The 27,921-nt window shown below is 47.0% G+C and overlaps 3 protein-coding genes across 3 annotated transcripts; 1 reads left to right on the forward strand and 2 right to left on the reverse strand.

Moving 5' to 3' along the window:
• Nucleotides 1-2,289: 2,289 nt before the first annotated feature.
• Nucleotides 2,290-9,258, reverse strand: LOC122367313 (thyrostimulin beta-5 subunit-like). Its single transcript, XM_043340322.1, has 2 exons — nucleotides 8,809-9,258; nucleotides 2,290-2,718 (listed from the first exon to the last, which is right to left on the reverse strand). The coding sequence occupies exons 1-2, from the start codon at nucleotides 9,088-9,090 to the stop codon at nucleotides 2,485-2,487; spliced, it is 516 nt and encodes a 171-aa protein (XP_043196257.1). The 5' UTR covers nucleotides 9,091-9,258; the 3' UTR covers nucleotides 2,290-2,484.
• Nucleotides 9,259-9,357: 99 nt separating this feature from the next.
• Nucleotides 9,358-27,760, reverse strand: LOC122367314 (putative oxidoreductase GLYR1 homolog). Its single transcript, XM_043340323.1, has 12 exons — nucleotides 27,667-27,760; nucleotides 26,942-26,978; nucleotides 26,593-26,672; nucleotides 26,140-26,275; nucleotides 24,399-24,641; nucleotides 22,982-23,182; nucleotides 22,254-22,427; nucleotides 16,968-17,078; nucleotides 16,377-16,478; nucleotides 15,435-15,597; nucleotides 11,004-11,183; nucleotides 9,358-10,133 (listed from the first exon to the last, which is right to left on the reverse strand). Exons 1-12 carry the CDS (start codon nucleotides 27,702-27,704, stop codon nucleotides 9,934-9,936), a joined length of 1,665 nt encoding a protein of 554 aa, XP_043196258.1. The 5' UTR covers nucleotides 27,705-27,760; the 3' UTR covers nucleotides 9,358-9,933.
• LOC122367315 (UPF0545 protein C22orf39 homolog) lies at nucleotides 17,512-19,893 on the forward strand. The gene is made up of 2 exons (XM_043340324.1): nucleotides 17,512-17,680; nucleotides 19,104-19,893. Exon 2 carries the CDS (start codon nucleotides 19,210-19,212, stop codon nucleotides 19,705-19,707), a length of 498 nt encoding a protein of 165 aa, XP_043196259.1. The 5' UTR covers nucleotides 17,512-17,680; nucleotides 19,104-19,209; the 3' UTR covers nucleotides 19,708-19,893.
• Nucleotides 27,761-27,921: the final 161 nt, after the last annotated feature.

Genomic DNA, 27,921 nt, shown 5'->3' on the forward strand with positions numbered 1-27,921 from the left:
TTACATTATAAAACGACAAATATGAATCCATTCCGAGCACTGCGAGGGGGCATTTTTTCCCAATGCCCCCCCTCCCCCCGCCCTCCCCCTTGGATCCGCCAGTGTCCTGGGGCCAGGACAAGGGGCCGATGCCACATCGGGCTGTAGTTTAGTGATCGTCCAAAAGCAAGCTGCAGCAGGTAGATAGTTGAGAAAGTAGCAAGCTAACGAGCCCTCACAGCTTACGAGTATATATCGAATTGTTGTATTGGGTCACCTGATGTTAGATGTAACGCGACTCGATTAAGAAAAATTGGCTCATTTAGCGCCAGAAATTATCGACCCTATCTCAAGCCATCGACCAATCTGAATCGATCAAGTATACACTGTGGATCAAGTTATCTTCAGAGGTTATTGTACTTCGACAAGCTGTTTGAAACCGTTTGAAGCCGTTTGACTAGACCCTTTCAAAACTGCCTAGGTCGTTTCCAAACGGCCTAATATTTCAGGCGGTTTGCAAACGGCCGGTGTTTTCAGGCGGTTTTCAAACGGCCTGACTCGGCCGGGCCGTTTGTAAACGGACGGAGTTTTCATACCACTTGTAACATATGCATTACAATATACATTTCTTCCTTTCCTGTCCTCTGTAGGTCAAATGGTTCACCTGAGGTCAAAATGGTGCAAATATGTTGGAAAGAACATTCAAAAAGCTGTCGATTTTAGGTAGAAGGTCGCTTTTCAGCGACCTTCTACCTCTTTTTGTTGCTGGCTTAGGAGGTCAGATATTGTCAGTCACAGTCGGGAAGTCATAAATTGTGACCTTTGCTGGCCTCCAGTGACCTCAGGATTGATCTGAGCGAAGAATGATCTAGGGCGATTCTAAGTTTCTTGTTGAGCGCTATCGACTACTTTTCTGCGTCTTTCTATCTTTCTTACTTCTCGAGATAACAGGTGTGGCCATTTGCGCCCCCCCCCCCCTCCCACCACCATGGCAAAGTTGGGTGAGAGGCCCACCTGGGCGCGGGCTAAGCCAAATAAAATAATACAGCAACGAGTAGTATCAAAATGAAAATTGTCCTCCTAGATTAAAGTTATTGAGCTCAACGTAAAGCTATACAGTTCATCTCTCCCCCCCCCCCCACTTCGTGTGAAGTAGTACTGAGAACCATACATTGGCGTCGAAGGCATCCACAAACACAACGATGTCCAGAAATTCAGATAATGTATTCGATACATGTTATTTCAAAACGTGAATGCGAAAGAACAATCGATATCCAGCAAAAACAATTACAGATTGTCAAATAACGTAGTTTATTCAATTCTGAACAAAGAATATGAACCACCAAGTGCTCAATCATCAAGCGGCCCACAGTAGCGACCACCAGCCGTCTACATAGTCGCAACTGCGGGCACTTGGAGGGCGAATCACAGAGTCGTTTGGAGCGGGCTAGTCGCGCGGGCCGCCGACCGGTCGCGGTGCTGCCAGCCTCGTGCCCCACAGGGGACGCTTCCGCGGCAGGTCGGCGGACTGAGCAGGCATGCAGTGTCGCACTAGGGCTCTACATTCATGTATACATGCGACGGATGCGTCATACATTTGTCTGGACGGCCGCCAGCCTCTCGTTGCAAAAGTTTAGTCTTGTAGATGTTTTGAAAAGAAGGGCAAACAGAAAAATCAGAACATTAACCATCGATATCATCGAATTCAGTGTGGAATCGATGTTTTCGAAACCCATTGTTATGGAAAACATACATACATGTTTTATCTCGAAGTAATACGACACGATTAAACTAAACGGTGAGCATTTCAATTACTACACGAGAAGGAATAGAGGAATGGAACGAGAGGAAAAGAACACGAAAATGCGACGATTTTTTATAAAAAAAAAAATAGATTGTAAAAGAATACCTAAAGCACTTGCTCGCCACTGTCTCTCGATTCTCCATACAGAGCGCATCAATGGAAACGAGTCAACACTTCAAAGCAACGAACGATGATCATATTCATTTCATATTCATGAACCTTGCGTTGACAACAATTAGTAAAATCGAAGCGAAGTAGTAAAACTCAAGGTTACGGACGTAAGACTCGGAGTGAATATGGTCCTAAATCGACTCTGGACTATTGGTCTCGCGGGAGGTAATCTTAGTTGTTCATCAGTTTTGCACTCGTGCCATTCACATTCATTTCTTAGAAACAGCACTCTGAACGTTTATAGGTGGACTCAGGCGCAAGAAATTTAGTTACCTGTGCTGCTATTTCTAATCAACCTGAGATTATTGCCGTGAAACATATAAATATATCATCATTCATTTATGTGTTATTCATTTTTTACATTCTATCGTCTGAAAATGGAATCAGTTCATCATAGAAAGCCATCTTCTTTTGCGGCCTGATTCGAGCCATCGATATCTTCGGTTGTCAATTTCTATCAAAGTCTTTCCTGGTCCATCGCATCTCTCCCCTTGGCTACTGTTTAGCCCCTGTCTGCTCACTGCCACCGTCTACGAGGCAGGTCTCCAGCTGCGCGTGCTCCTGAACTTGGCACCCTCGCAGCTGGCTCTGGACGAGTCGCAGACGGCGCACTTGCACGAGACGGCGTCCACGTACTGGTAGTCGGCCGTGCCCTCGGCCACGCCCGGGTCACAGTGGGTCAGCGTGACAGAGCGCGTGGCGTTCCGGTCGTGGATGCAGACTGGGTGGTGGGAGCGCTTGTACGGGAACCGCCAGTCGGGCACCTGGGGAAGGCGAGAACAGAGCGCGAGTTAGAGTGAGTGCAGGCCCGAGGCCCTTGGGGAGGTGGACAGACACTGAGCCTGACGGCAGTGGGTGAGGACTGAGGTGTAGGGCGGCGTTCCTGCTGAAATTTTCGTGTAAGACCAGCTGACGCACTCCTGGCTTTAGACGGATTAACGACGGACGGATTAATAACGATGCAGTTATTTAAATGCAACACCTCAAGTGAACTAAATGCAAAGCCATTTTTAAGCTTCGCTGGATTTTTGCTCGGAGTTTTAAAAGGGAAAAGCTTGGGCCAAGTTATACCGAGTTCTGGACCTTCGTGCGTGTGGTGTGTGCATGCCGATTGACGCCGATGAAACAGACTTTGCCATTTTACAGCTATTTGGAAGATTCATGTTAATGTCTGCACCAAAATGTCCCATTATGCCGAGAGCATAAGGTGAAGGTTGCATGTCATTTTATCGTCAGCGCTCCATTCTTTCACATTTCCGACTTCGGTCTTAAGTGAATTTGCATACGCTAGCGCCACGAACAGGGTGCTCACAATACGAGTACCATTACTGACTCAGCTCTTACTGGCTGCCAACCCGATTTAAAGTGCACCTCTAGAGGTTCATTCTAAATGTAATTAAAGGGACCCTCCCACCTTCAAAAAAGTTAATGAATTGGCATAAAAGTGATGTAGCGTGAATCACAAAGAGCGGAAATGAACATCTACCAAATTTTACCGGGAAATATTCACCCGTTTTCGAGATATAAGACTTTTATTTTTGTTTACTTTTTGGGAACTCCGCTGCTTCTATGACGTCACATAAAGGTTTTCTTTACGTCGGTATTTGGAAGCAATAGTTTGGTATCAAAGTGCGACAAATATTGCGCGAATGATACGTTTATCTTATCAAGGTCAATATATGATGGCCAATAAAGGATTCCAGGATAATTCTTCTTATGGCATTTCTTCGTATCGCAATTCTTCGTCTGCAAATCTTCGTCAGGGCATTTATTCGTATCGCATTACTCTGTCTCGCATCAGGGTATATGAAAATCGGCTCGCATTTCTTCTTCAACGCAAATATATGCAAGAGTAAGAGGGACAAATAAATGCACCGACGAAGATCAAGATTTGTAGACGAAGAAATGCGGACGAAAAATTGTGCTACGAAGAAATGTCATGCGAGGATTCGTTCGGGTACCATGACATTTATGTGATTTCAAAGTCAAGGTTCACAGCTGATCTGCTAAATCAAGCCAAGAATCCAAACTATCAAAAAAAACTATAAATATTTGTTTGTCACAGAGGTCTCAAGCAATATAAGGTTGACATTGTTGAATCAAAGATCTACTGCCACAACTCACATCTCCTGCCTTAGTTTATCATTGTTGTTTTAACTTGCTTTCAAGAGAAACAGAAGCCAGTATCTGATATCACTTCAGATGATTGTTTCAAGATCTGAGTTCAAATGGAAATAAAAGCAAGATCAAGATGAAACAAGGATTATTGCTGTTTAAGTAGTTTGGCCATGATACAACAAGCACGCAAATCATTAGCCAAATCAAATACTGGTTGGTTTGTCAAGATGTTTGTTGTCTTATCAGTCGAGCTGCTATGAACACTGAACGCTCTCACTCTTACTTTAAAGAGAGTAGTTTAAGTTGAATGGTAGTGAGCTGTAATTAGACGAAGCAGCTATTCAGTGCTCACATCAAGCCAGGCTAGGAAATGGCATCAACTGTGGTGGGAGGAAGCAGGTTCGGCAGCCCTATGTTGTAAACTTCTGTTGTGTCTTGTGTTGGATCAACTGATGTTTTCTGCTCTGTTTTGTGCAGTGATAGTAGCAGGTAACTGCATGTCACTTGTCAAATTATGTGAATAAACGAATTCATAGCATTGCATTTTTCTCTCCATGCAAGGAACAAGTAAGATGTTGTAGAAAATGTAATAGAGGGCTGCATTGCTGATTTTGCACTTTATCAGAGCTTTATTTAGAATTGCTTTCCTGAAAGCTACACACAGGCCACAGCACTGAAATTCACAATGTCATAGCTTTTGGCAGAAAAAAAGAAAAGACTTACCTAGGTAAAATTGGCTGAAAGTATGGCAGAGCAGGTCTTGATGCGTATGCCCATCCGTGTGCTTGCCGAAGCCGAACTGACTGCAACACATTAACTCTGACCCACCATGGTGGCTGGCATATCCTGAACTTTCACCACTCTAAACAAGACAACTTTCAGCCCTCAGCATTGTATTAAAACACTGTACATGACACTCAAAATTTGTTTCAGTGCCATCCACAGACAACATCAGTCGCCATTCACCAGGCCAGTAAAACAGAATAGGTAATAGCTTCAAACCCATGTAGTCAGAGTTACTAGGTCTGCACCTCAAAATAAAATCCAGGTGACATTCACCACGCCAGTAAAAAACAGGTACTTAGGTAACTAACAGCTTCAAATCTGGTAACATGTTGGTCGGACTTTACACTACCATATTTACATGGAATAATATGATATCAAACAATAGTGCAACCATTCTGGACAACAATAGAGTATGATTAAATTAATTTAGAATACTTTGGCAGCATGATTTACGAGCACGGGCAGGTGTTACCTACCAGCCTTCTCAATGCTCGTAAAACCAACATTGTAATTTTGATTTTACCTTACATGATAACACACTTGGCTGCAATGGCACATTTAATTTAATAATGTGAAAAGACCAGTTATAACCACTTCACAAGCACAATTGCACCTCATGCCGACATTCTTTTCCAAAGACAGCAGCGTCTTTCGTCAAAACCAGAAGATCAATCCCCTTTCAACTGTTAACATCAAAAATATTTCTTCATGGTGTGATCTCCATATGGAAACCTTGCAGGAAAAGAATTAATGTCAATTGTCAGCTCTTCAAATTTCTTTGGACTTTAACTTGCACTACCATATCCAGTTTGCTTTGATATTTTGTTTTTTATTCCATGTTGAAGTTGAACACCAAGCTCCAGATATAGCAGGCAGCTTGATCATCTTCGGCCTTGGTATAATATCAGTCCAAGTTCCAGTGGTGGGTATCTTCTAATATTCAAATTAAAATGAAAATCAATAGGCTTTCTCACAGCGCCGACGACGGATTTCACGTTGATTAAAAACGGGAACTCAAGGTCAGCAAAATTCGGGTTCAAGGAATGGCGGGCGTTGAAAGGACTGCTGACGTCATCAAAAAACCGCTAATGGTTAAGAGATAGGGACTAAGCTGGTCCCACCCTGCAAGTAAAGGGAAGGAATTTCTTGAACACCATAAAGCTGCGGGGGTTGCGACCAGGATAAATGGTGATTTCTGAGCCTGGCCGCAAACTTGGCTATCTCAACTCAAAACTAATGTTAAGGTGGGATGGTCCCTTTAATGTCACACATTGACCCAGGAATTCGAGGGAGGCAGACGAGCGGTAGAAACGCCCATGCATACCTACATATCCATAAGGAGTAAATAGGCGAGAAAATCTGGGGGAGACATGTGCGTCAGTAAGGTGAATATAATCCAGCAATGTGTATCCCGAATGCCGTTCAATAACGAAGCACAGACGTCGTGAGAAAACGTCAAGAAAGAGGTGCGGCCGCCTTTATAAATCACACGGCGCAGTCTACTGCCAGCGCCGCGCCGGTAGGCTGACCCGCACAACACCCTGCGATCGTAGGCTGTACCGCAATGTCTGAGGGCCGTCCGCGAGCTGATCATGAACCATCATCCCGGCCGCGCCGGCTCACGCGTTACTGGTTAGTTTCCACGAGGTCGCCGGTCCCTGCCCCGCCACAGGTGATCTCAGCGATGGCACGTGGTCGGAGACAGCCCGTCAACGGCCCACGGCTCGCCGGATTAGACGAAGGCAGAGGCACAGCTCTTCACTTGGCCAGTCATGGCTAATCTGAACGGGCGGCCGTGAGGGACTCGTTGGCGGAGCGCGGATGGGCCCAGCACAGCGCCGTACGAGGTGAGAGCCGTGAAATTTTAATGTGCGCCCGGTGTGGGAGACGCCCGTCAGGAGATGCCTGGTCGGTCGGTCGGTTGGTGCGTCCGTCCGTCGGATGCTGCGTGCTGGAGTCGGCGTCAGAGCGTGGGTCGTGTGTAGCGTAGATAAAGAGCGAGCGAGAGGAGAGAGGGAGAGAGGGAGAGAGAGAGAGAGAGAGAGAGAGAGAGAGAGAGAGAGAGAGAGAGAGAGAGAGAGAGAGAGAGAGAGAGAGAGAGAGAGAGAGAGAGAGGAAAGAGGGAGGGAGAGAGAGAAGGGAAAGAAGATCAGATTCCCGGTACCTGCTTTTTGGGTTATCGTCTTGGCTTATTGTTAGCGAATCAGAATCACTTCAGTGTATTACCGCCATTGACTATATGAACTTCCTAGATTACATTATTTGAATAAATTGATGCATACAAATTCTGGGAAATCTTTGGTTATGCGATGCCGTCAAGTCAATAATGTATAGCCTCCTGCCACATCCATGCGGACGACCGGATGAGGCGGAAATCAGCTCACAAGGGGCGCTCATCAGCTTTCAGCAGCACCCTTTGATTACACCTTGGAGCGTCCAGTGAGGTCGGGATTACATTACCCGAAAGAAATTCCCTCTTGGTCGGTGCACGAGGACATCATCAATGGCGTTTATTAGTGACACCATTTTTAGACATCCGAAAGATATCAGGGGGATAGCCCTCACAGCAATGCGAACATAGAGGTTGAATGACATTTGGTTCTTTGTCTCTTAGCTGGAACAATCCTATCGGTCCCCGCAGCCAATTCATTTGACCAGAGCACGTAGGTATATGTACTTGCTATGCAAATTAGAATTATTCCACATAGGTGATCTGAGGCATCTAAAACAGGGGGTTTTGAGACGTTTGTTTGGCAAGCTATAATACGAATCATTTGATGCTCTTATGACAAACTCAGGGCTGCGGAGTCGGAGTCGGCGTCGGAGTCGCTCGGGTCGGAGTACTTTTGTAATTGTTTTGTACCTAAGTAAAACTGCTGGGTAGTTTTGCCCGGAGTCAGAGTTGGAGTCGCTAAAATCTTACCGAATCCGACTCCGGAGTCGGGATTAATACCGCATGGCTCAAAGTCATGCCTTACACCCGTTTACTTGCCGACAACATTATGCTCACTGACCTTTCAAAATAAGATTATTTCGAAGCTAAGGCCATACCCGTTTTGGACATGCATTTTCATTGAAAAACAGATGATTGTATGCTGCAGCCAAAACCTGTTTTATTTTGCAAGCTATCTAAAAGTTAAGTTGCAATACGAGGCCACTGCTCAATTCAGGCAAGATAAAACGATCTTCGACATGAACTTTACTTTCATGATGTGACAACTTTAAGGGCAATGTCCGGAGTCGGAACTGGAGTTGGAGTCGGAGTCGATTTTTTAAGTCGGAGTCGAAGCCAGAGTCACCAAAACAATCCGTCGACTCCGCAGCCCTAGTCAACATAGCGTTCTTGCGTTCTTAGCCATAATCATTAATCACTCGCTTGAAAATAAAATCGTTGAAAAAATTGTTTTGCACAGAGGCGATTCCAAGTGAGCGATATTAGGGGGTTTCGTCTCCCATTAATGACCCCCCCCCCCCCGCCCCGGCCCGGCGAGTGTAGCAACGAGCAGCGGTCCGGCGCGATAACTGCAGGTTTAAACTATGTATTTATTTTTAATGTCGAACCTGGCACACAGTACAGATAGAGTTTAAAAACAGGAATGCACGCGCATTCCGAAAAGCAAAGGATGTTGACGCATTTGTCATCCTTCATCACACTGTTATGCTTGCGACAAAGCCAGAGTAAAAATACCCTCTCACTTTAGATGACCGGCATTGACCCAGACATATCACCCCGAGTGACAGACAGTGATCCGTCTCACTCACCCCGAGTGACCGACAGCGACCCCGATATCTCACCTCGTGTGACCTGCAGTGACCCCAGTCTTCGAGTGACCGACAGTGACCCCAGTCTCACCTCGTGTGACTAGCAGTGACCCCAGTCTCACCCCGAGTGACCTGCAGTGACCCCAGTCTCACCTCGTGTGACCGGCAGTGACCCCAGTCTCACTTACCTCGTGTGACCTGCAGTGACCCCAGCAGGTCATGACCCGGATCTGGTCCCAGCAGGCGCGGCCCGCCCCGTCACGCTGCATCACGCTGAACGAGAAGTCTGGCCGCGGCTGGCAGGGAGTCGCGTCACTGGCCAGGTCGGCCAGCAGGGGCGGCCGCCCGGCGACCGGCCGCGCAGCTGCCGCCAGGAGCGCCATCCCCGCCACGAGGAGCAGCAGCGGCGGCGGCGGCGGCGGCGGCGGCAGCGCCCGGCGGTGGTCCCGGCAGCGCGGACCCGTCGCCATCGCGGCCAGAGTCGACCTCGACGCGACGATCGCACGGCTATAACGGCCACCTTGCCGCCCACTGCTGACGTCACAGCTGGCTCGGCCAATCAGCGGCCGGCGCACGGTGAGGTCATCAGAGAGCAGCGCCAATCGGCGGCCGGCGGAGCACGAGCTGCCTCCTAGCAGGCACGGTCAGCGAGCGGATCCTATACGCGGGGTCTCTGAAGGCAACGCGACACCTCACAGGTAAAAGTACCACGAACAGTACCGTCAAACATCTCTCACCGTGCTCAATGGGTTTGTATTTAACTGGGCTCTGTCCGCCCTCAAATAAGGCGGGCGATGAACGTGTTGTAAAGATGTATCAATCCAGCCGGACTGTCAAGGCTCCGGGTCCATGCACCGGCAAAGGGAACGTATAAAAATATCGCCGTCGACAGCTGAGAACGAAACGCAAGGCGCACGGCCGCCACACGGGCCCGACCAGTACGGCAGCGGGTGAAACTTAGACTGTACACTACCAACCACACCGCCAACAGCCGTACGGCAACGGCAACAGACACCGGCTCGCACACAGACAGACAACTGTACAGCGAGCGCGCTCACACACAGGTAACATATCTAAAACGGCACCGACGCACGCGCGTCGCGCCACCGAACAACCACTCGCGACCCTCGGTATTGTCACTGGGCGTCACGGCGCCCGTCACGGGTCGAACATCACGCGGAGTCACGGCGCCACCACAGTCCTAACGTTACGGCGCCTGTCACGGGCCCGGCGTCCCAGCGCCGGTCGTGCGTCCGCCGTCCGGTCGCGGCGAGTCCCAGCCAGTCGGCAGTTTGTACTGGTGCGCGGCGCGCTCAGAACCGGGCGCGGATGTAGACGGCCGACACGTCGTGGTCGCCGTAGCCCACCCGCTTGGCGTGCTTGAACATCTCGTTGGCGGCAGCTGTCAGTGGCAGCGGCTGCTCCAGCTGGTCCGACATGGTCAGCGACAGCTTCAGGTCCTTCTGCATGTGCTTCAGCGCCATCTGAGTCTGGAAGCCGCCCTCGATGATGGCTGCGATAGAGGGGGTGATAGGGCGTTACACCGGGGACGACACTAGTGTGGCCAAATTGGTGATGTTGCGGGGAAAGTCACCCCCAATGAAAAGTATAATGACATCCTCAGAAATTTTAAAATTACATCATCACGACGTTTTTGTTGTGAAAGCATACCTATAGTAGTGTAGGAATACCGATTAAAAATGTTCCAATGTACAATTCGCACCGTCATACTCGTGCTGTCGCGCCTGCAATGTTTTTTTTTTTTACATCTTTAATGACAATATTTGGAGTTTTTTCCACCAGAGCTTGACGTCAGGCATAGTTTTCCACTTTACTTGTAAAAACTGCACCTAAAATGAGGCTGAAGACGATTTTTTTTTTGAAAATAGTGACATCCTCATACGCCTTTTTTATACATCCTCCCCCTAACGCTAAACCAATTTGGCCACACTGGACGACAGGGACACGCAGGAATTCTCTCAAATCGTACATACCCACGAATTTTTTCTTCTCTCGATTGGTACCCTAGCTGATAATGTTATTGATGAATAACCGGCGGATGAATTGACTGGAATGTTCGACAAATGAAAGAAGTGTTGTTGCTAACATTGATTAGTATGACGGACACTAAGGGTAACGAGTGAACAGTGTCTGTAGCCTGTACCCCCTATTTTTGACGCTCTTTCGAATGCCGCTTACCGCATGTCGCTACGTGGCCCAGGAGCCGAGTTACAGGGGGAATGTTCACCTCCCCCTTCCGATTGCCCTTCGAGCAGATCTTCTATCAACACCCTTCGCATTACAGCCCTTTCACGCTGCCTCTCGAGAGACTGCCCGCTCGGATCTGGTCTAACACCATCCCTCCCCGTTCGTCGTCACTCACCTCTTCCCTTTTCGAGCAGCAGCGGGCAGGCCAGTGTGGTGAGACCGAGCACCTCCAGAACGTCCTTCTGCTGCAGGCCGGAGCGGTCGGCCAGCGCCATACCCTCGGCCAGGCCGGCCATCGAGACGCCCGTCATCAGCTGCAGCACCAGGTTCATCTTGGACGCGTTGCCCACCTCACCTGGAGGACACACGAGATGGGGACATAGACCGGTTATTGAAAGGCAGTCAATGCCGGATGGGGACAGGGTCCCGCCTCACACTTACACGTAAAACTAGAACGCTGCAAGACAGGCTATGCCGTGAGGGGGGGGGGGAGGATACATTATGCGGTGATCAAACACGTTATTCCGAGATAGTCCATATCGCACATTGGTTACAATTATCTTCCCATATTTTCGTTTTGCGCACTATTGGTAAAGAGCACAGATCACACCATGAATTAGACACTGCATGCAGATATTCTCAAAGACGACCCTTAAAACGCAGTATGTGATGACATACAAGACATGAAAGAATGCAAAGGGTCGGGTAAAAGTGACATGTTTGGTGTTCTAATAAACGCGGTAGTTGTCAATATTTTTTCAGATTATCAGGAAAACCACGACCGTAACACCACAACGCTTGAAACAGACGAAAAGCTGAACACAGTGCTAAACATTTTTTTTCTGGCAAATTTATAACTACCGTAAAATAAACTTGCTTTGTCAGATGAGATAGCCATGATTGCACTAGCAATTATCAGAATAAAAAAAAACACTAAGGGAGCAAATGAAAAAAGACAAAGGTGGCTATTGGGTGACTATTGCACAAGCCGACTCCTACGCCCTCGGGGGATAAAGATGACAAACGACAGGGTTGGTACCGGTATTAGAGCATTTCAATCCGTCTTTAATTGCTACACGACGCCGCGCAAGCCACCGGAACCCCTGCCAGTGGTCGAGTGATAGCTTTTCGGTCGATTTGGGACGGCGTCGCGACGGAGGGAGGGGGGGGGTAGGAGGGGGCCAGATGTCGCCCCCAGGTCGGGTGACCCCCCCCCCCTCCTCTCTCTTCCCCTCCATTGCTGGACGATCCAGTAACCAGACATGATGACATTCGCAAGACACACCAGTCACACACACTGTCACACCTACACAGTAAGGCACATGGCCCGCCAACCTTTTCAGTGATTCTCCCACTCCCCTCACCGACAGACAAGGTGAGCTTATCCGAGAAATGGTCGCAGTCGGCAAACGCTGAACAAGATCGTCAGTGACACCGTGCTGGTAAACTGTAAAGTAATACGTAATCTGCATTCCTAGTGCCAAAATGTGAGCCTACCGCTGCAATCTAATGTGCGTGGAGGATGTGCAGTTTAAGTCTGCTTTCCCGGTAAAATTCGATCCTCTAGCTCTGAGGACCTACCACAAAGATGAGATATCACTATTCAAATGGCAACCGGTACCACAGTGGCGAATATCCGTTTGAAAAGCTCAGCGATACGCACCGCGATGAAACTTTAAACAGACGAGATCCAAGAGAACGAACCACGTCCTGTGTTAGCGGCAATTACATTAGCGTTGAGGCTCCTACCATCTCGGCCTACTGGGAAAACTGCGCAAAGCATGCCTAACAGCGACAGCTCAGCTTCTGAATTTCTTTGTTTGACAGGTTCACATAAGATTATAAAAGAAAGTTTCTCCGTCAATCCCGCTGAATTATGCATTATGCCTGCGCTCCTTGACGATAACTGCTCCTTTACCACAAGACCGATAGCTGTGATTTGCCGATGTTAATTTTTTTCTTTTTCTTTTACGCCGCCACCCATTAACCCGCGAGTTGCTGGGGGGGGGGGGGGCGTTAAACGCCCCCACTTTTTTCGCCGGGCCATAGCATAAAAACGGCGCGCCAAATTTTGGGTACCTGTAGGGAATTGAATGAAGTTTATTGTGACAAAGTTTCAAAAAAATCGGTCGGAAAATTTTTGAAATATCGAGGTTTTAGTGACGTCATGATTTCTGAGTTTTCGACCAAAAACGGCATATGTTCAAAAAATCATATAAAATCACAGAATAGACATACAGACATGCCGTAAACGCCATTAGACTGCCAATACCATGATCAATCAAATGGCTATCTTCGATTATTGATTATCGTTCCGCATTTTCCATAATCTTGAACTGAATCTTGGCAATTTTTCGTGACTACTTCACGACCATGATACATGCATTTCTTAAATTGAACTTTTTGAGCCAAACACGTACACATATGACAAAATGAATGTCACCATCGTGTTCTACGCCCCAAATTACCTATAAAACATGTGTCACAGGCTGCGAATATCAGTTTTGATTTTCGGGGATATGTGCCTACCCGGTTGACCTGACCTTGACCCTGACCTATGCTTGACTGACCCCGACATGGAGCTGACACTCTTGTAGGCCTTATATGATGGATTGTGCACCGTTTGGACAGAGTTTATGACGAGAGGCACCCATTGCGAAGTCCTGAAGTCCATGCTACTGAAAGCCCGATTTCAGGTGTTTGACCTGACCTTGACCCGACCTGTGACCTCAAAATTCAATTTTAAAGTACTCATCTGAAGCGTCTCGTCGCGCTCTTTCGTTTGCCGCCTCGTGCGTTTCGCTGCGCCTATTGGTTCTCGAGTTATCGGCTGGGGGCGTTTAACGCCCCCCCCCCCCGCAAACGGTGGGTGGCGAAATACCCCAGCAACTGCCGGGTTAATAGGTGACCAGGAGTGCCCCCACCCTCGAACCCAGCGACACACAGTACCCTTACTTTAACACCAGTAAAACCAAAAATAGCAATGTCGCGGCACTCCCAGCTAAGATATGGAAAAGAAATAAGAAGACAAGAAGGGAGCGAGGATGTAGGTATGGTATAATCATAAGAATTTCAAAGTCATTGTACCTTTGTCTAATAACAAATCAAACAGGAAAGGAATCATCATGTTTCAGTCCGGACTTAAGACGCGCTTTTTTAATGAGCGGTGGCTAGCCGAAAGTTATGAGGGCAACGTTTATAATTATCAGTGATGCTTCCGTTGTCATACGAAGCATTTTCCAAACGCCAGAAAAAGATTCTTACGTTGCCGCTGTCTTATGCATTACAAAACAAAGAACAAAGGGCCCAGCAACATACAATGCGCTCATGCATTGGTCACCCACCTTCCCCACACATTCATTGAACATGATCGGAACCACAGCCCGCGGCGGATTAAGGGCAGTGGCGCAGAACAAGCCAGGAGGTTTGCTAGATTGTTCAAGCGAAGAGCTGCAGCAGAGAACAGGTGCAGACGAAACACAATCATAGCAGCCGAGCTCGGCGACAAAGATATACCAATTCATACTCGGCCTATTATTTGAGGTAAGGCCCACGCACTTTTTTATGAAGCAGATGGTTCCCAATATTACTTTTCTGATAATGGTTCCCAGTAAACCACAAAAAGCAAAACTATAAATTTAAACCGATGGTGATAAAAAGTTCAGAAATTCATGCCTACTGAGCGAGTGCAAACTGCACGTTAATGTCACTCAGATGTTGTCCCAATTTGAATCATTCAGGCCGGGACAGCATGTAAGTAAATTCAAGACCAGCCACTCTCGCTGGCTGGCCCGAGTCGAATGCTCTTACCTTACCACTCGGCACTCATCAACTATGAAAGGCTGTCTTCCGATTTTCATCAGGGCTATCCCAGGAATTTTTCTTGTGGAGAGGGCAGGACTCCCATGAACAACGAATGAATTACAAAGAATGACGGGACCGAGTCATCAACAAACTGACGAAAACATGGTCAAATATGCGTGAAAAGTTGAAAACCATCTCGGTTTCCAATGCATCATTTGTCACTAGGATCCTATGAACCGGCATAATAATTTTGTTTGGTTAGGCTCTTTCAGTCTAGTTATTGTGGCATGAGATGAGAAGATTGGGGGAGATATTGAACTGAGTCAACCACTAGCTAATGCATCGCAGTAACTGATCTCAACCAGTTGCGACAAGAATGCCTCGGTACCCCTGAGGTGCAAGCTCCTCTTACATTTACACTCCAACAGTGTTTGTTGGTTTGTTTTGTTGGGTTAGGCCCAATCCGGTCTGACGGGACCATTGCCGGAAGGATGAAAGGAATTAGGGGGAGACATGGTCTCGGCAGGCACCCCAGAGAGTCACCGGGGCTGAGCCAGTCCAAATGGACAGGCCGGCCGACCAGCCCTCCAAGCACTCACTGCATCCGGCTACGGGTGCGCTCCCTTGGGAGCAGCGGTGCCGCTCCCAGGGAGCAGCCCGCATGAGATAAGTTGCCAGTGCAGCCCGGAGCGAGGGTTGCGGCGTGGAGATGATTTGAACATTCTGAGGATGCAAACGACGGGACGGGTGTAGGTGGGGTAATTGCATGCTTGTTGCATGTTATATTTAGCCGGTGACCTACCGAGATAGAAGGAGTTTTTGCCGACGGCTTGGAAGCACGACTGGCAGTCGTCGAAGAGGGAGCGGTCGCCGGCAGCCAGTAGCACCAAGGTACCCTCCTCAGCCTGCTGTTTGCTGCCCTGCACCTGCGCCTCCATGTACCGGCCGCCCTTGGCACCTATCGCCTGCAACACAGAGACATCTGGTGAGCGAACACATAACTACAGTCACAGCGCGACGCCACCAGGTGATAAATGTAAACAGAACGATGATACAAAGACAACGAGCAATGCCTATAAAAAAAGACAAAAATTTGAAAAGGCAATACGAAACTTAACTCAAGAAAGACGTTGGGAGCTGATCATTTAATGTGGAGAAAGGTACGTTCATCGAGTCAAAAGCATATTACGTTGAAATAAATCATCGATATGGAACCGGCGAGCCAATCAGAGCTAAGAACATTCTCAGTTCCGACAGCAGTGACCAGACAGAGCCGATAACAACGCCTTCCCTGCAGAGCATCTGTCAGTTCACATCGCTGTGCTGCAGAGATGAAGCGGTTCCCTGAACGGATCATATCGGTCGTTGAAAGGTGCAGTTTCAATTTCACCAGATCGGGCGGCAATGCACGGATCGGGCTCCCACTCACAGTTCACACCGCTGGCATTATACTGCTCCGTGAAACAACGAGAAACTGAGGGGATGTGCAAAGGCGAGGAGATTACGGAAATTGTAAACGGATGGCATACGTGGGCTAAAATAGACAGGCGACCACAGCCACTCGTGACTGTTTCAATACACAATTTTCAAATTTTCACGAAAGTTTACGACTGAATAGGAAATAAGCCGGCAATAACTGATAATATCGCGTTTTCCTCGTAGCACTAAACCAAACAAAACATTTATAGCTGCTCCTCCAGGTTTTTTTTAGCGACGTTGCCCCTCCAAGAAAGCCTCTACTCACATCGGCCAAGTCCTGCGAGGTTTCGGCATCAATACCCGTCATTTCCACGTAGCCCTTGGTGGTAGTGATTTCCTGAAGTACGCCGCAGTTGCCGAATATAATCTGTAAATGATCGAGATAGTTCAGCGAGGGCTGCAACGACAGCAAGTTAGAACAATGAGGACGGGAGTAGCCTGTGGGAAGTGGGAACGTGATTTGTCAGATTCTGAAGATAGATGAAAAGTAGGTGCAAAATACAGTAACAAAAAAATCGAGCAAAGGATTAAACAAAATTCCCTGAAACTTCAATATCATAGCTAAAAAAAAAAACCAGAAGGGATGGGTAGTCACTTACATAAGCGGCGGAACGGGGAGGGCACCGGGGCACCGTGCCCCCTTTGATTTTGGCATTTTAACGGTATGGGCGTTGCATGGAAAGAATGGGACCAAAATTCGGCAGTGTCCCCCTTAATTGAAGGTGTTCCGCCGCTACTGGTCACTTAATAAGCATAACTGTTGTTAGGTCTAAAACAAGCTGAAAGCTTGCTCCTAAAACAAAGAGCATGCATCAACAAATGTTCCTCGTATACTCAAGTCAAGACGAACACTCACGTCTTTGGCCACTTGTGGGTCGGAGACACAGCAGAATGTGACGTCAGCGGCACTGATGACGTCACTGGGAGTAAGGCCCCGCTCGGCGCCGGCCTTTACAAAGTCGTCACACTGAAAACAACATGAGCCGGTTATCAATGAGTAGATTTCAAGACAGAAAAAGAATGACAATCAAATGCTTCCAAATTACTATTATAAAACTAAGAGGCTAGCAAAAACATTGATTTCTTTCCTAAATGTTTATGCCTACTGCTATTCAATTCGGAGATGCATCATGCAAACCAGTTTGATGGCCATCCCATGCCTAGTTCGTTTTTCCAACGAAGGTGATGTGTCAAAGACAAAACGGCAATCAAATGACACATAAAACGTTCATAAAAATGCACAAATATTTCGATATCATAGTAGTTACTAAACAAAATATTTTCCCCTTTCCGCTCCGCACGGCAACTGCCAAATTGAAAACAAGTACCAAGTACAAAGTACTTGTTTCCCATCACTATAATCCTTCAGCGACAGCGCCATCTATGCCGCACCCGAGACCATAGTGACGCACAAATGTGAGCGTGTGCACTTGCCGGTGTTTTCCGTAGTTATATGGGTGCATTAATATTCGGAGGGATGTATTATTTGTAGCATATTTTAGATATCAGCTATGAAAAACACATTTCTCTTATAACTAGTAGACCAAGTGGTTAACTGGTAAAGGACAGGTAAGGCATTACAGTATCTGAGCAGATAATTCAGAATTTAAGTGACCCAACGCTTGAGTGTCCTCTGCTATTGTTGTGCTCTTGCTTCTATGTTTACCTGATGCTACTTAATCACATATTTATCATGCTCACTTCCTAAAACCACATGATAATGTAGTGAGAAAAATAAGCTATTGCATGTGAATATAATACGATACCCAGGAGTTTGGGGCCAAGGAGGGTAGGATATCAATGTTCTACATCTTTATTTCTGATGTATCAGTATTCATTAAACAGGGCTATCTATGACATTGAACAATTATTGTAGCTCTGCAATAAAACTGTCATCTTCAACATTGGGCTATCAAAGCTGGGTAGGTTACGCGAGGGCATAGTTTCTGTCAATGACAGTTTCCTTGAAATATGCAAAGGATAAAACTTGCCAAATATCCATTAGAATCCATGCAAGAATTTTAAACATGTGTTTATCAGTGATACTATTTTCTTCTGCTTTTATTATATGAAAATGCTAAAAATTGCCAGTCTTCCTCAAACATTCAGGGATAGATCAAAAGAAGATACATGACCAAAAACCCATTACCAGTGTGATATTGTCACCTCAAAAAATTAAATATCTGTTTGCTCTTGATCATTTGTAAATTTCAAGGAGACTTACATGGTTATTAAAAATATGAATTCAGCCATAAGTCACCAAACTAATGACATTTTTAAGGATATCATTTAGTCTTTCAATTCCTAAAAGCCTGGCACAAATGTTTGTGTATTGAAAAGAAGTGTCTAAATTAATGGCTATTAGATGACACATAAACAAATCAGTTTTATCATATGTCTTAGGGAGTACATGGTAAACAACAGGGCCCTGTTTCACCGGTGATAGCAGCACGCTGCTTTTACACGTCAAATTGGGTTTCCATGGAAACATCAACAGGCCCATTGCTCCAACACTACCACAAGTGTGACGTCAGCTCGCGCAATTTGATAGCAGCGTGGTAGCAGCGTCCCGTGAAACACCGCCCAGATCTTATCACATAAATTGGACTTTAGTGTAAGTAGCGCGCCAAAAATAGGTGCGAAGAGAGTGCAACTGCATATGCTTCGACATTTATTATCCATGTGTAAGGGGAAATGTGTCAACCATGAAACATGTGGCCTACATTTTCAAACCTCAGTAATACAAAATGATAAAGGCACTAGAATATAACAGAAATGAATACGAGTTGCCAGATAAAAGACATAATTATTTAAAGAACTTTTGTTTTGAACACTAAAAAACAAAACAAGCTTTGATTTTTTTAGTGAATGAATGTGTCCAAATGTCTGGCGTCCCTCCGATTGTGACACGTGGAAATACCTTGTGAAACATTCCCGAGGATCCGAACGAGCATCTTCCGGGCAATTAACTCAGCCGTACTGTCTTTCACAGCTCGACCCGGCGGACTCCAGCAGCTGACCAGGGCATCGCCCCGCTGCGGACCGGAGCGCCGGGCTGAACCTGCCGCGGCGGCTCGCCGCCTTCACTGCCACAAACCATGGCCACAGAGACGGACATCGCCACGGAGGTGTCCCACTTCGAGTCGCTGCCGGCCGAGGCGTGGCTGGTGCGCTCCTGCGAGCAGTTCGAGGCCGAACTGAAGGAGTGCCGCCGACCCAAGGGCCGCTTCCACCAGTACTTCATCCACGGCGAGCTGGCCGACTGCTCTCAGTGGCGCGAGGACGTGGCCAACTGCTACCGCTGGCGGCGCAAGGCCGACCCGGAGGCCATGGCCGCGCTGGTCGAGAGCGAGCGCGCGCGACGGGACGCCCGGCTTGCGGCGCACAGGGCTAACACCGTCTGGGAGTCGCGGCCGGCGCCGCCCGACGGCTGGAACGGCCCGCTGCCCGAGCACCTCGAGCGGAAGCGGCAGGACTCCTTCCTGCACCGTATGCAGACTGAGGACGCGGCACGGGAGCGCGAGGGGAGTGATGGCGCCACCGCGCCGCCGCAGCCCCCAGAGACGCCCCAGCGTGCCCAGTGCGTGGTCCAGTAGTGCGATGATTTAGCCAAGTGTCGAGTGTGATGATTTAGCAGGTCAGGGCCCTGTCAGGGAGGCCAGACATGGCACGCGCGATGCATCAATTAGTGGCGCGTACCCGGTACAGACTACGTTGTGAACCAGGGACGTTTTATACGCAAAGATGCTGATACGAGGTAATATATGTTCGTGGCGCTCCTTTCAAACACTCTGGGTGAGAGCTATCATCGTGACGTCGAATATCGCCAGGATTTTGAACATTGGCAAATGGCAGGATTGGGGAATGCGGATAACTAACGATCCTAGCCATATGGATAGAATAACCAAGGAAATTCAGATTGACAAGACTTCGGACTTAAACCGGCAGCATTGAACATAATATCACAAAACGACATAAAATAATTTGGAAGATGGTCCAACATTCAAACTAAAACGTATTACATTCAGCACCGAATAGGGCCAACGTTGACATTGTAACTGTCGATAAGACGAACCTCATCCACTGACAACGCATTGTCGTTTCCGGATGGTCCCTGAAACCAGCAGGCTGCCTCGAGTGAAGATGCCTAGCATAACATCACCCGAGGAAGTGAAGTTTTTACGTGTGCATGCATTCCTCGGCAATGTAACGAATTTAACGTTTTATTGCTCGTCATTTAGACGTCCTGAATTGCTGATGTAATGCCCAGAAATAAGTTTTCTACCCAAAATTTCCTTCCAAAAGATTAAATCGAGATTCATCCATAGCCATCAGTTTACGAAACAGTTTAAAAGGACATGAAATCGTAGTTTAGCAGCGGCAGGAAACAAGCAACTCAACGTGGTTACTGACATAAAGAGCGCCATCTACCTCCCCTAAACGAGTATCGGCCGACTCTTACGCACCCGTCACCGAACGGGAAAAGGCACTAGCCGTCACTACTCACAGTGATACATGACGTATCCCGTACCCTGTTTGTTTGTTTGTTTATTAGGGCTTGAAAGTTCATTGTGACATGTATGACTAGATAAGTGAAACTTTTTTTAAATATAAAGGTACTGTATTGTAGAAAGCATTTGCAAACGCGTTTCGAATATATCTTCGTCAGTGCTAGCTTCCTATACGCGTTTGCAAATGCTTTCTATGATTAAGTACCTTTATCTTTAACCCACGAGCCGCTGGGGGGGGCATAAAGTTGCCCCCCCCCTTTACGTTTTGTGAAATATCTCCGAAACCTGATCAGCTACGAACGTGAAACTTGGCATAGCTTCAAATGAATACCTAGGCAATGTTTGAGGAAAGTTTGGTGGTTGTAGCACCTAAGATGACGTCACAGTGACGTCATAAAGTTTTGTCGTTTTCCGATATGGACCGTTTCTGATGACGCTGAGCATGAAACTCGACTGTAAATGAACTAGACAGCACCTGTTGTCATCCTAAAACATCTTACTACACTTCCATCTAGTTTCTGACCAATAATCGGCCCTTTATATTCGGTCCCATATATGTGATGTATCGTGAGGAATATGAGAGTCGCAAATCTATAATTTCACTTATGACGTCACTGTGACGTCATTTCAAATTGGATCGACACCAAATTTGGACACAACCTCGGCTAGGTATTCAGGAAGATGTGTGCAAAGTTTCGCTTCTCTATCTCTTCGCGTTGCGACGATATCGCCGTAGAAGTAAAGGGGGGGCAACTTTATGCCCCCCCCAGCGGCCGGCGGGTGGCGCGGAGGCCCAGCGGCCGCCGGGTTAAACCAGTATAACGCCTTTTGGGGCGACTAACGGAGCGAGCGAGAGGGTGGGCCTTGCACGTGCGAAATTTCGAGGGGGTACCTCCTACTGACTTGTGCACGGCACCTTACTAACCGGTCTCTAGCGATGTGCCAAATTTGAGCACAATCGGCCCAGCCGTTCTCGAGATCTGGAGGCGGCACCCTGCACGTGCGCACGTGCAAAATGGGTTCCAACTGACTTGTGCACGGCACCCTACTAACTGGTCCCTAACCGTGTACCAAATTTGAGCGCCATCGGTCCAGCCGTTCTCGAGATCTGGAAACGACCCCTGCACGTGCGCACGTGCAGCAGCACCCCAACTCTGGCACATGGATATGCAGTGCCTAGTGGGTGCCTACCTACATGCCAACTTTGAGCGCAATCGGCCAAGTAGTTACCGAGATATTGCAACAATTACAAAACTGACACCTCTTCGTTTTGCGCGTGGCACGTGCATAAGGGGTCACCCACATGCATCGGCAATAGTCCAATACTTGGTAGAAGGAATGAAGCTACCCTACAAAAATTACCCCGTGTAAATCGGTCAAGTGGTTGCTGAGATATAAGCCTCGCAAAAGCGTCCGCACGGCCGGCCGGCCGGCCGGCCGGCCGCTCATACTTAGAAATTTCCGTTAATCTAAGGAAAGACTACGCTCGCTTTGCTCGCTCCGTAAAAAGTTTCACTTATTTTTTAGGGCTTTAGGACGCGCCGACTGCGGTGGTTTGTTTGCGCCCAGTAACCCGTACCCGGCGCACTCCAATTCTCCTCCCGCCGCAGCTGCTGGGCGCGCACTCTCACCTTGTCTGAGGAGCGGTTCCATACGTGCACCTTGTGGCCCGAGTTCAGCAGGTTCTTGACGATGCCGGAGCCCATGACGCCCAGGCCGAGCACGCCGAAGCGCAGCTCGGACGGCTGGATGTTTTTCTGCTTCAGCGCCGCCGAGACCTGCTCCACGTCCAGCGGCGGCGTCTCCTGCGAACCGGGGTGCACTGAGTCAGAGACATGCGCGCTGCTATTGCTCTCGACCTGTTCTCTACGGTATTGTGTGAAATGGTCGCGTCGCTAGAAATCGCCTTTTTTGTCTGTCGTTGAAAAGTTTTCATGTAGAAACATTCTGGCCAATAATCACTGTTCAATCGAGTTGAAAACACCATGAATTCGTTCGAGTACATTAACGGTGAAACACGTAACGAAAGCCAAACCGATCATCGCGGTACATTTAGCTAAAAAGGAACGCCAGTGCTCAAGAAACAAAGTATTGAAAGCTATTTTTAGCTGAGCATTAAGCATGTGTTCTATATTTCACGAAAAAAAGAAACCGCAAAAAAGACGCATCAGTCAGAAGATCAAACCTCTAGACGTGGCTGCAACGTCACATTTTATCCCGATCCTCCCTCCCCTCCCTAAAAACTCGCCCTGTCCGTTCCCCGACCAGCCTCCACCACCTCGCCCCGGTACACATCCTCCCCCCCCCCCCACACACACACACTCAACTCCCGTCCACCCCCGACCCGTCCCGCACGTACCGGCCTCATGACGAGCGTGGGTCGGTCGAGGAGCGAGGCCACCCGCTTGGTGCCGGCCGTGCTGCTCGGTGCTGAACTGTGGTTGATGAGCGAAGTGAACGCGTCGCTCTCGTCATCGGTCTCCTTGGAGCGCTTGGCCGGACTGGGCGCGGGCGAAATGGTGGCCTCCGAGGCGATCCGCTTCACGGCCGGCTTCTTGTCCTGGCGAGCGGGCGGGGGTGAGAGATGTGGGATGGCGGAGGCGGTCAGTGGTCACAGTGCGAGGAAGGAACGGCAGTTGATAAAATAGATACCTTAAAAACTTTTTCAGCAATGGAATAATGAATGTAAAAACGGCACACACATTCTTCGATGACATAAGTAAATACAGAAAATGGGAAAGGCAACTTATCAACCAGTAAGTAGTAACTTCGCAGTGTTAACCCTCGCCCGTATAGGGAGGGGGGGGGGGGTCGAACGGACCCCCCCCCCATGGTTTTTCGCGAATAACTCGCGTAAAAAGCAGCCGATCGCGACGAAACTTTCAGTACCCTCGCGTTCATCAATTTCACACCTACCCTGAAAATTTCATGACCCTGACCCAAGTGACCTTTGACCTCTGACCTACTTTTCGAGACCATGTTTGGCTGGAATCGCGATTCGGCGTATGTCGGCTCGCATTAGCCGCGCGTTTGCAGTCTTTTCGTGGTTTCAAGCGTTCAAACATGTGATATGATGTTGCCTCCATGCATTAGGGTGGGTGTCAAGGTCACCTGAAGGTCAGGTCAGGTCATTGACCTTTGATGACCTCGGTTCACTTTTTCGAGTTTTACATGCTTCTAGGCCAGTTTTTGGAGCTGAATTCGAATTTAGCAACCATATGAACATTTACGAAGTAGTTTTGGTGCATTCGTAACATGTTACGAAGCTGTCAGAGGCGGTTGCCACATACTACGAATACCCTTACTGGTTGACCTGACCTGACCTGACCCGACCTGGCCTAAATACATGAAGACATCATCTGTGATCAAAACTAACATGATATTCGTGATCAGCACCCCGAAAAACCGCATGGCAGCCACACTTTACGACGTTCTAACAGGTCCCGATTTTCCCGCCTTTGGGGTCATTGACCTGACCTGCAAGGTCAACCAATGACCTAGGACCTTAAAATTGGGTATCATCGGCTTCCTCTCGTCACGGGCAACACGCTCGTTTTTTTCCGCGAAGCTCTAGCTCGATCAGGGGCGAAACGGCAGGGGGGTCCAACGGACCCCCCCCCCCCCTTATACGTTCGCGGCTGGAAAAAAACACCAATACGGGCGAGGGTTAAGCCTCAGGAGTGAGCATTCATCTGAAAATATTTTCTAACAAAGTACAAACATAGGCAAGAGCACATTCAGTTAACCATTGCTCAATCATCACGTTTCAGACATACCTTTGCTTCCTTGGGCTTCCTTTTCTTTGCGTTTTCGGCGCCGGGCCTATCAGGAGCCGTCTTGTTTGATGCTTTATTGGCTGCTTTGCTGTTTGCTTTGCTGGGCTTGCCGGTGGTTTTGGCGGTTTTGGAGGGCTTTTTCTCGCCGGCCGCGGGCAGCTCGTCGTCTGACTTGCTGTCTGATTCCGGCGAATCCGGCGCCGCCTCCTCGCCATTGCCTTCAGGAGGGCTGTCATCCTCCTCCTGAGAGGCAACAACAAACGCCATCACTCCTATGAAGTTTAAAGGTGGTAGCTAGCAAAATTCCTTGAGAAAACATCCCAAAGTATTCTGGTTATCAAAGCACAATATGTTTCTGCCGCCTTCTATGTTCAGGGTATGTACAAATAACAAAGTCGCCCTTTAATAATAGCTAAGTCCCTGATATTCATTAGCTCTACTGATGTCTCAGAACTAATTAATTACCCTTCGCCCCAGTGGGGGGGGGGGGGGCATATGTTACCACCCTGTCGCGTTTTTTTTCGTATAAATAAAAAACCGCGGCGCGTAGCGCCGCGCCGCTTGGGGTAGCTTTTGGTACATCAATTTTGGACAATGTGTGAAATTTTTGACCCCAGGTCATGTCAGGTCAGGTCACTAGGTAGTAGGTCAAGTTAACTGACCAAGCCTAAAAAAGTTTGCAATCATGTCCAGCCTACAGTGTTTGTCAGAGAGGTTTCAAACTTGGTGGATTACATGATGTTATGGGTGCCTACAATTTGTATATCTCGGATTTTTTATATGCGTGACCTAAGGTCAGGTCAGTGGCGTGACCTTTCCATTATAAGTCAATGGAGAAAAACGAAAATGCCTCTAGATCCGTGTGTACGCATAGGAACAGTCCAAATATTTCAGGATAGCAATGATTTGGACCACCCGTGACGACCAAGGTGTCTTTTTTGCTGATAGCCTCTTGAAAGGTCATCTGAGCTCATTTGAGGCTACAAACAGTTTTTTGCCAATAACTCTCGATTGGAAAGAGATAGAACGCTGTGGTTGGCCTCATTGTGTTTGTCTTGCCGAGACGCATCGACTGATATGCAATATTACCTTTTCCGGTCAGGTCATGACCTTGACCTGAGGTCAAATTTTGAAGTTGACCTTTCAAGGTCAAATTATAGTTCATTCGACGCGTCTCGGCGAGAGGAACACGATTCTGGCATTAGAAATGACCTAGTTTTTTTTTTTAGTCAAAAGTTATTGTCGAAAAACACTTTTCTTAAAAACAGCTATTTTTGGAGTTTTTGCCCTCTGGAGGCTAAACCGTTGACCTGAGGTCATTTTTGATGATGACCTTATCAAAAGAAGAGTTCAAAAGCTATCGATTGCTTTTCCTAGCGTTTTTCTAGCTATCATAGTTCCTGAGATAATGGCGTGTTTTCTGAAAAATATAATGACAATTCGCAAATTTTGACCTTTGATGACCTCTGGTGACCCCAATATTGCTCTAAGATGAAAAATGGCTGAAATACTTTCAAACGTACGCATCAAGAGCTATCGAATGCCTTTTACCGCGTCTTTCTAGCCCTCTTAGTTTTTGAGTTAGAGGTGGGTGGTAACATATGCCCCCCCCCACTAGGGCGAAGTTGGCGGAGACCGCCACTGGGGCGCGGGTTAACCTTGTCATCTATGAATGGCAACAAAGTCAAGCCAAAGGAAGACATGAAGTGATAAGACTTGAGCTAAACACATAGGTACTTACAATTCCAAGTTCCCTCTTCCTGAGGTACTCATCAATCACAGACAATGCCTCCTTAAATTGATTTGACTTGTTGGCTTTGGTGAGCTTTTCTCTGTGTGGGATGAATGGTTTGATAAATTGTGTCTCGATGAATGCACTGAAAATCAAGAGAAATTGTGTTAAATTGTGCTGACAATGAATATGGCAAACAAATGGATTCATAGCATAAAAACAATGATGCTCTGACTTGACATTTCAGCAAAATAAAAGCAAGACAAATTTCATGTGGGACCAATTGTGACTACTTTCAAGCTTAGTCATGTTAAAGTGATGGCTGATGAAAGTCAACACATTACACAAGCTACACTCAAATGATGCCATTAACTTAAACCATTGGGGTAGAGTTCTGTGATTCCATCTGATAAATAATTTTAGAAACAAGTCATGAAATGAAATATATAGCTTAAAACTCACTAGTTTTCTGTTCCAAAGAAATACACACAATAGCCCTTTTTCTTGGATGGAGTTTTCAAGTGATCTGGTGCAACAGCAATCTGGAAGAGAAAAAGAAATCATTTTCAGCAAAATCAAACATTAAAAGTCACTGCACTATCTGTCACTTCACTTCATATGGCACCTGTTATTGATTTATGAGTACATATATTAAATCTTTAGTCAGTGGTATTTAGTATTAACTGTGAATAGCACACACTGCAAACCCATTCATGTAGTTGTCAGACACCATTCAAATACATGTTCCACGCAATGAGTAAAATTAACAGCGTTATCATTTTTAATGCTATTCATTTAGTGATATGCATACCTTTCCAGGCCATGGAGAAAAACCCTTCAGCTTGGCCCTGTACAGAAAAGACAAAAATAAACATGTTAGAAGTCCATCACATATTCACATATGTCTGGGGCATAGAATAACAAAAGGCACAAAAATAAATTGCTTGGTGTGGCAGTAGGATTTAGAAAGAAACATAATTATCTACCCCTTAAACATTCTAACACAAATTCAAAACATGAAAAAGAAAAGCAACAAAGTGGTAACTGGTACCGTACCAGCACCCACCTACCTATGCTTTAAAATTACCATTCATGCTATAAAACATAGCTCTGCATAAGTAACCCTGCTACATAATTCCATTCAATAATTCAAGTCAAAGCCATTCCAGCACGATTTTGTGGCATGTTTTGATGTTAACGAATCACAGCAAGGATCGCGGAATTTCTATGCAAACATGCCAGCATGTTATTTCAGCTTTTCTGATGTATTTTAACCTCTAAAATATTCGTGGATTTATTATGGATGCTTGATATATAGCAGGATCATTCAAAAACTGGTCATATCACAAATTCTGAAGGCATAACTTGTATAACCACATATGTAACAAGGTCGCCATTGTTGCCTCAATCGACGTTGTCGCAAAATAACGGAGAGCTTACAACGATTAAACGGCCATCAGGATTCAAAAATGATCATATATAATATTTAAAATATTTCAAACTGATCTCTACGTGATATATTTAATAACTACATACCATACAGGGTCACCGACTGAGTAACCACCCTCCGCCATGTTTTGAGACAAGCAATTTGAACAAAGTAGAGATGGTTCGAAGAGCAGCAGCACATTTTTTGTTGGTACTTGCTTGACTGAACTCAAAAATCGAGGATTATTTCGCCTTTGTTTTTGCTGGTAAAGAGGTTAAACAAATAAAATATTGCTTTCAAACACTCATAAGTATCTCTTTAACAAATATAAGGCCTCCTATTAGGGTGGAATGCTTGGTAGG

Source organism: Amphibalanus amphitrite, unplaced genomic scaffold (genome assembly GCF_019059575.1).
Source record: "Amphibalanus amphitrite isolate SeventyFive unplaced genomic scaffold, NRLGWU_Aamphi_draft 000863F_arrow, whole genome shotgun sequence".
NCBI lineage: Eukaryota > Metazoa > Arthropoda > Thecostraca > Balanomorpha > Balanidae > Amphibalanus > Amphibalanus amphitrite.

Coding starts and splice junctions, on each gene's coding strand:
- LOC122367314 (XM_043340323.1), bottom strand. CDS start 27,704: ATGGCGGAGGGTGGTTACTCAGTCGGTGACCCTGTATG. Junction 26,673..26,941: donor TTTCTCCATGGCCTGGAAAG/GTATGCATATCA, acceptor TTTCTCTTCCAG/ATTGCTGTTGCACCAGATCA. Junction 24,642..26,139: donor GGAAGAGGGAACTTGGAATT/GTAAGTACCTAT, acceptor GTTGCCTCTCAG/GAGGAGGATGACAGCCCTCC.
- LOC122367313 (XM_043340322.1), bottom strand. CDS start 9,090: ATGGCGACGGGTCCGCGCTGCCGGGACCACCGCCGGGCGCTGCCGCCG. Junction 2,719..8,808: donor GTCACTGCAGGTCACACGAG/GTAAGTGAGACT, acceptor CGCCTTCCCCAG/GTGCCCGACTGGCGGTTCCC.
- LOC122367315 (XM_043340324.1), top strand. CDS start 19,210: ATGGCCACAGAGACGGACATCGCCACGGAGGTGTCCCACTTCGAGTCG.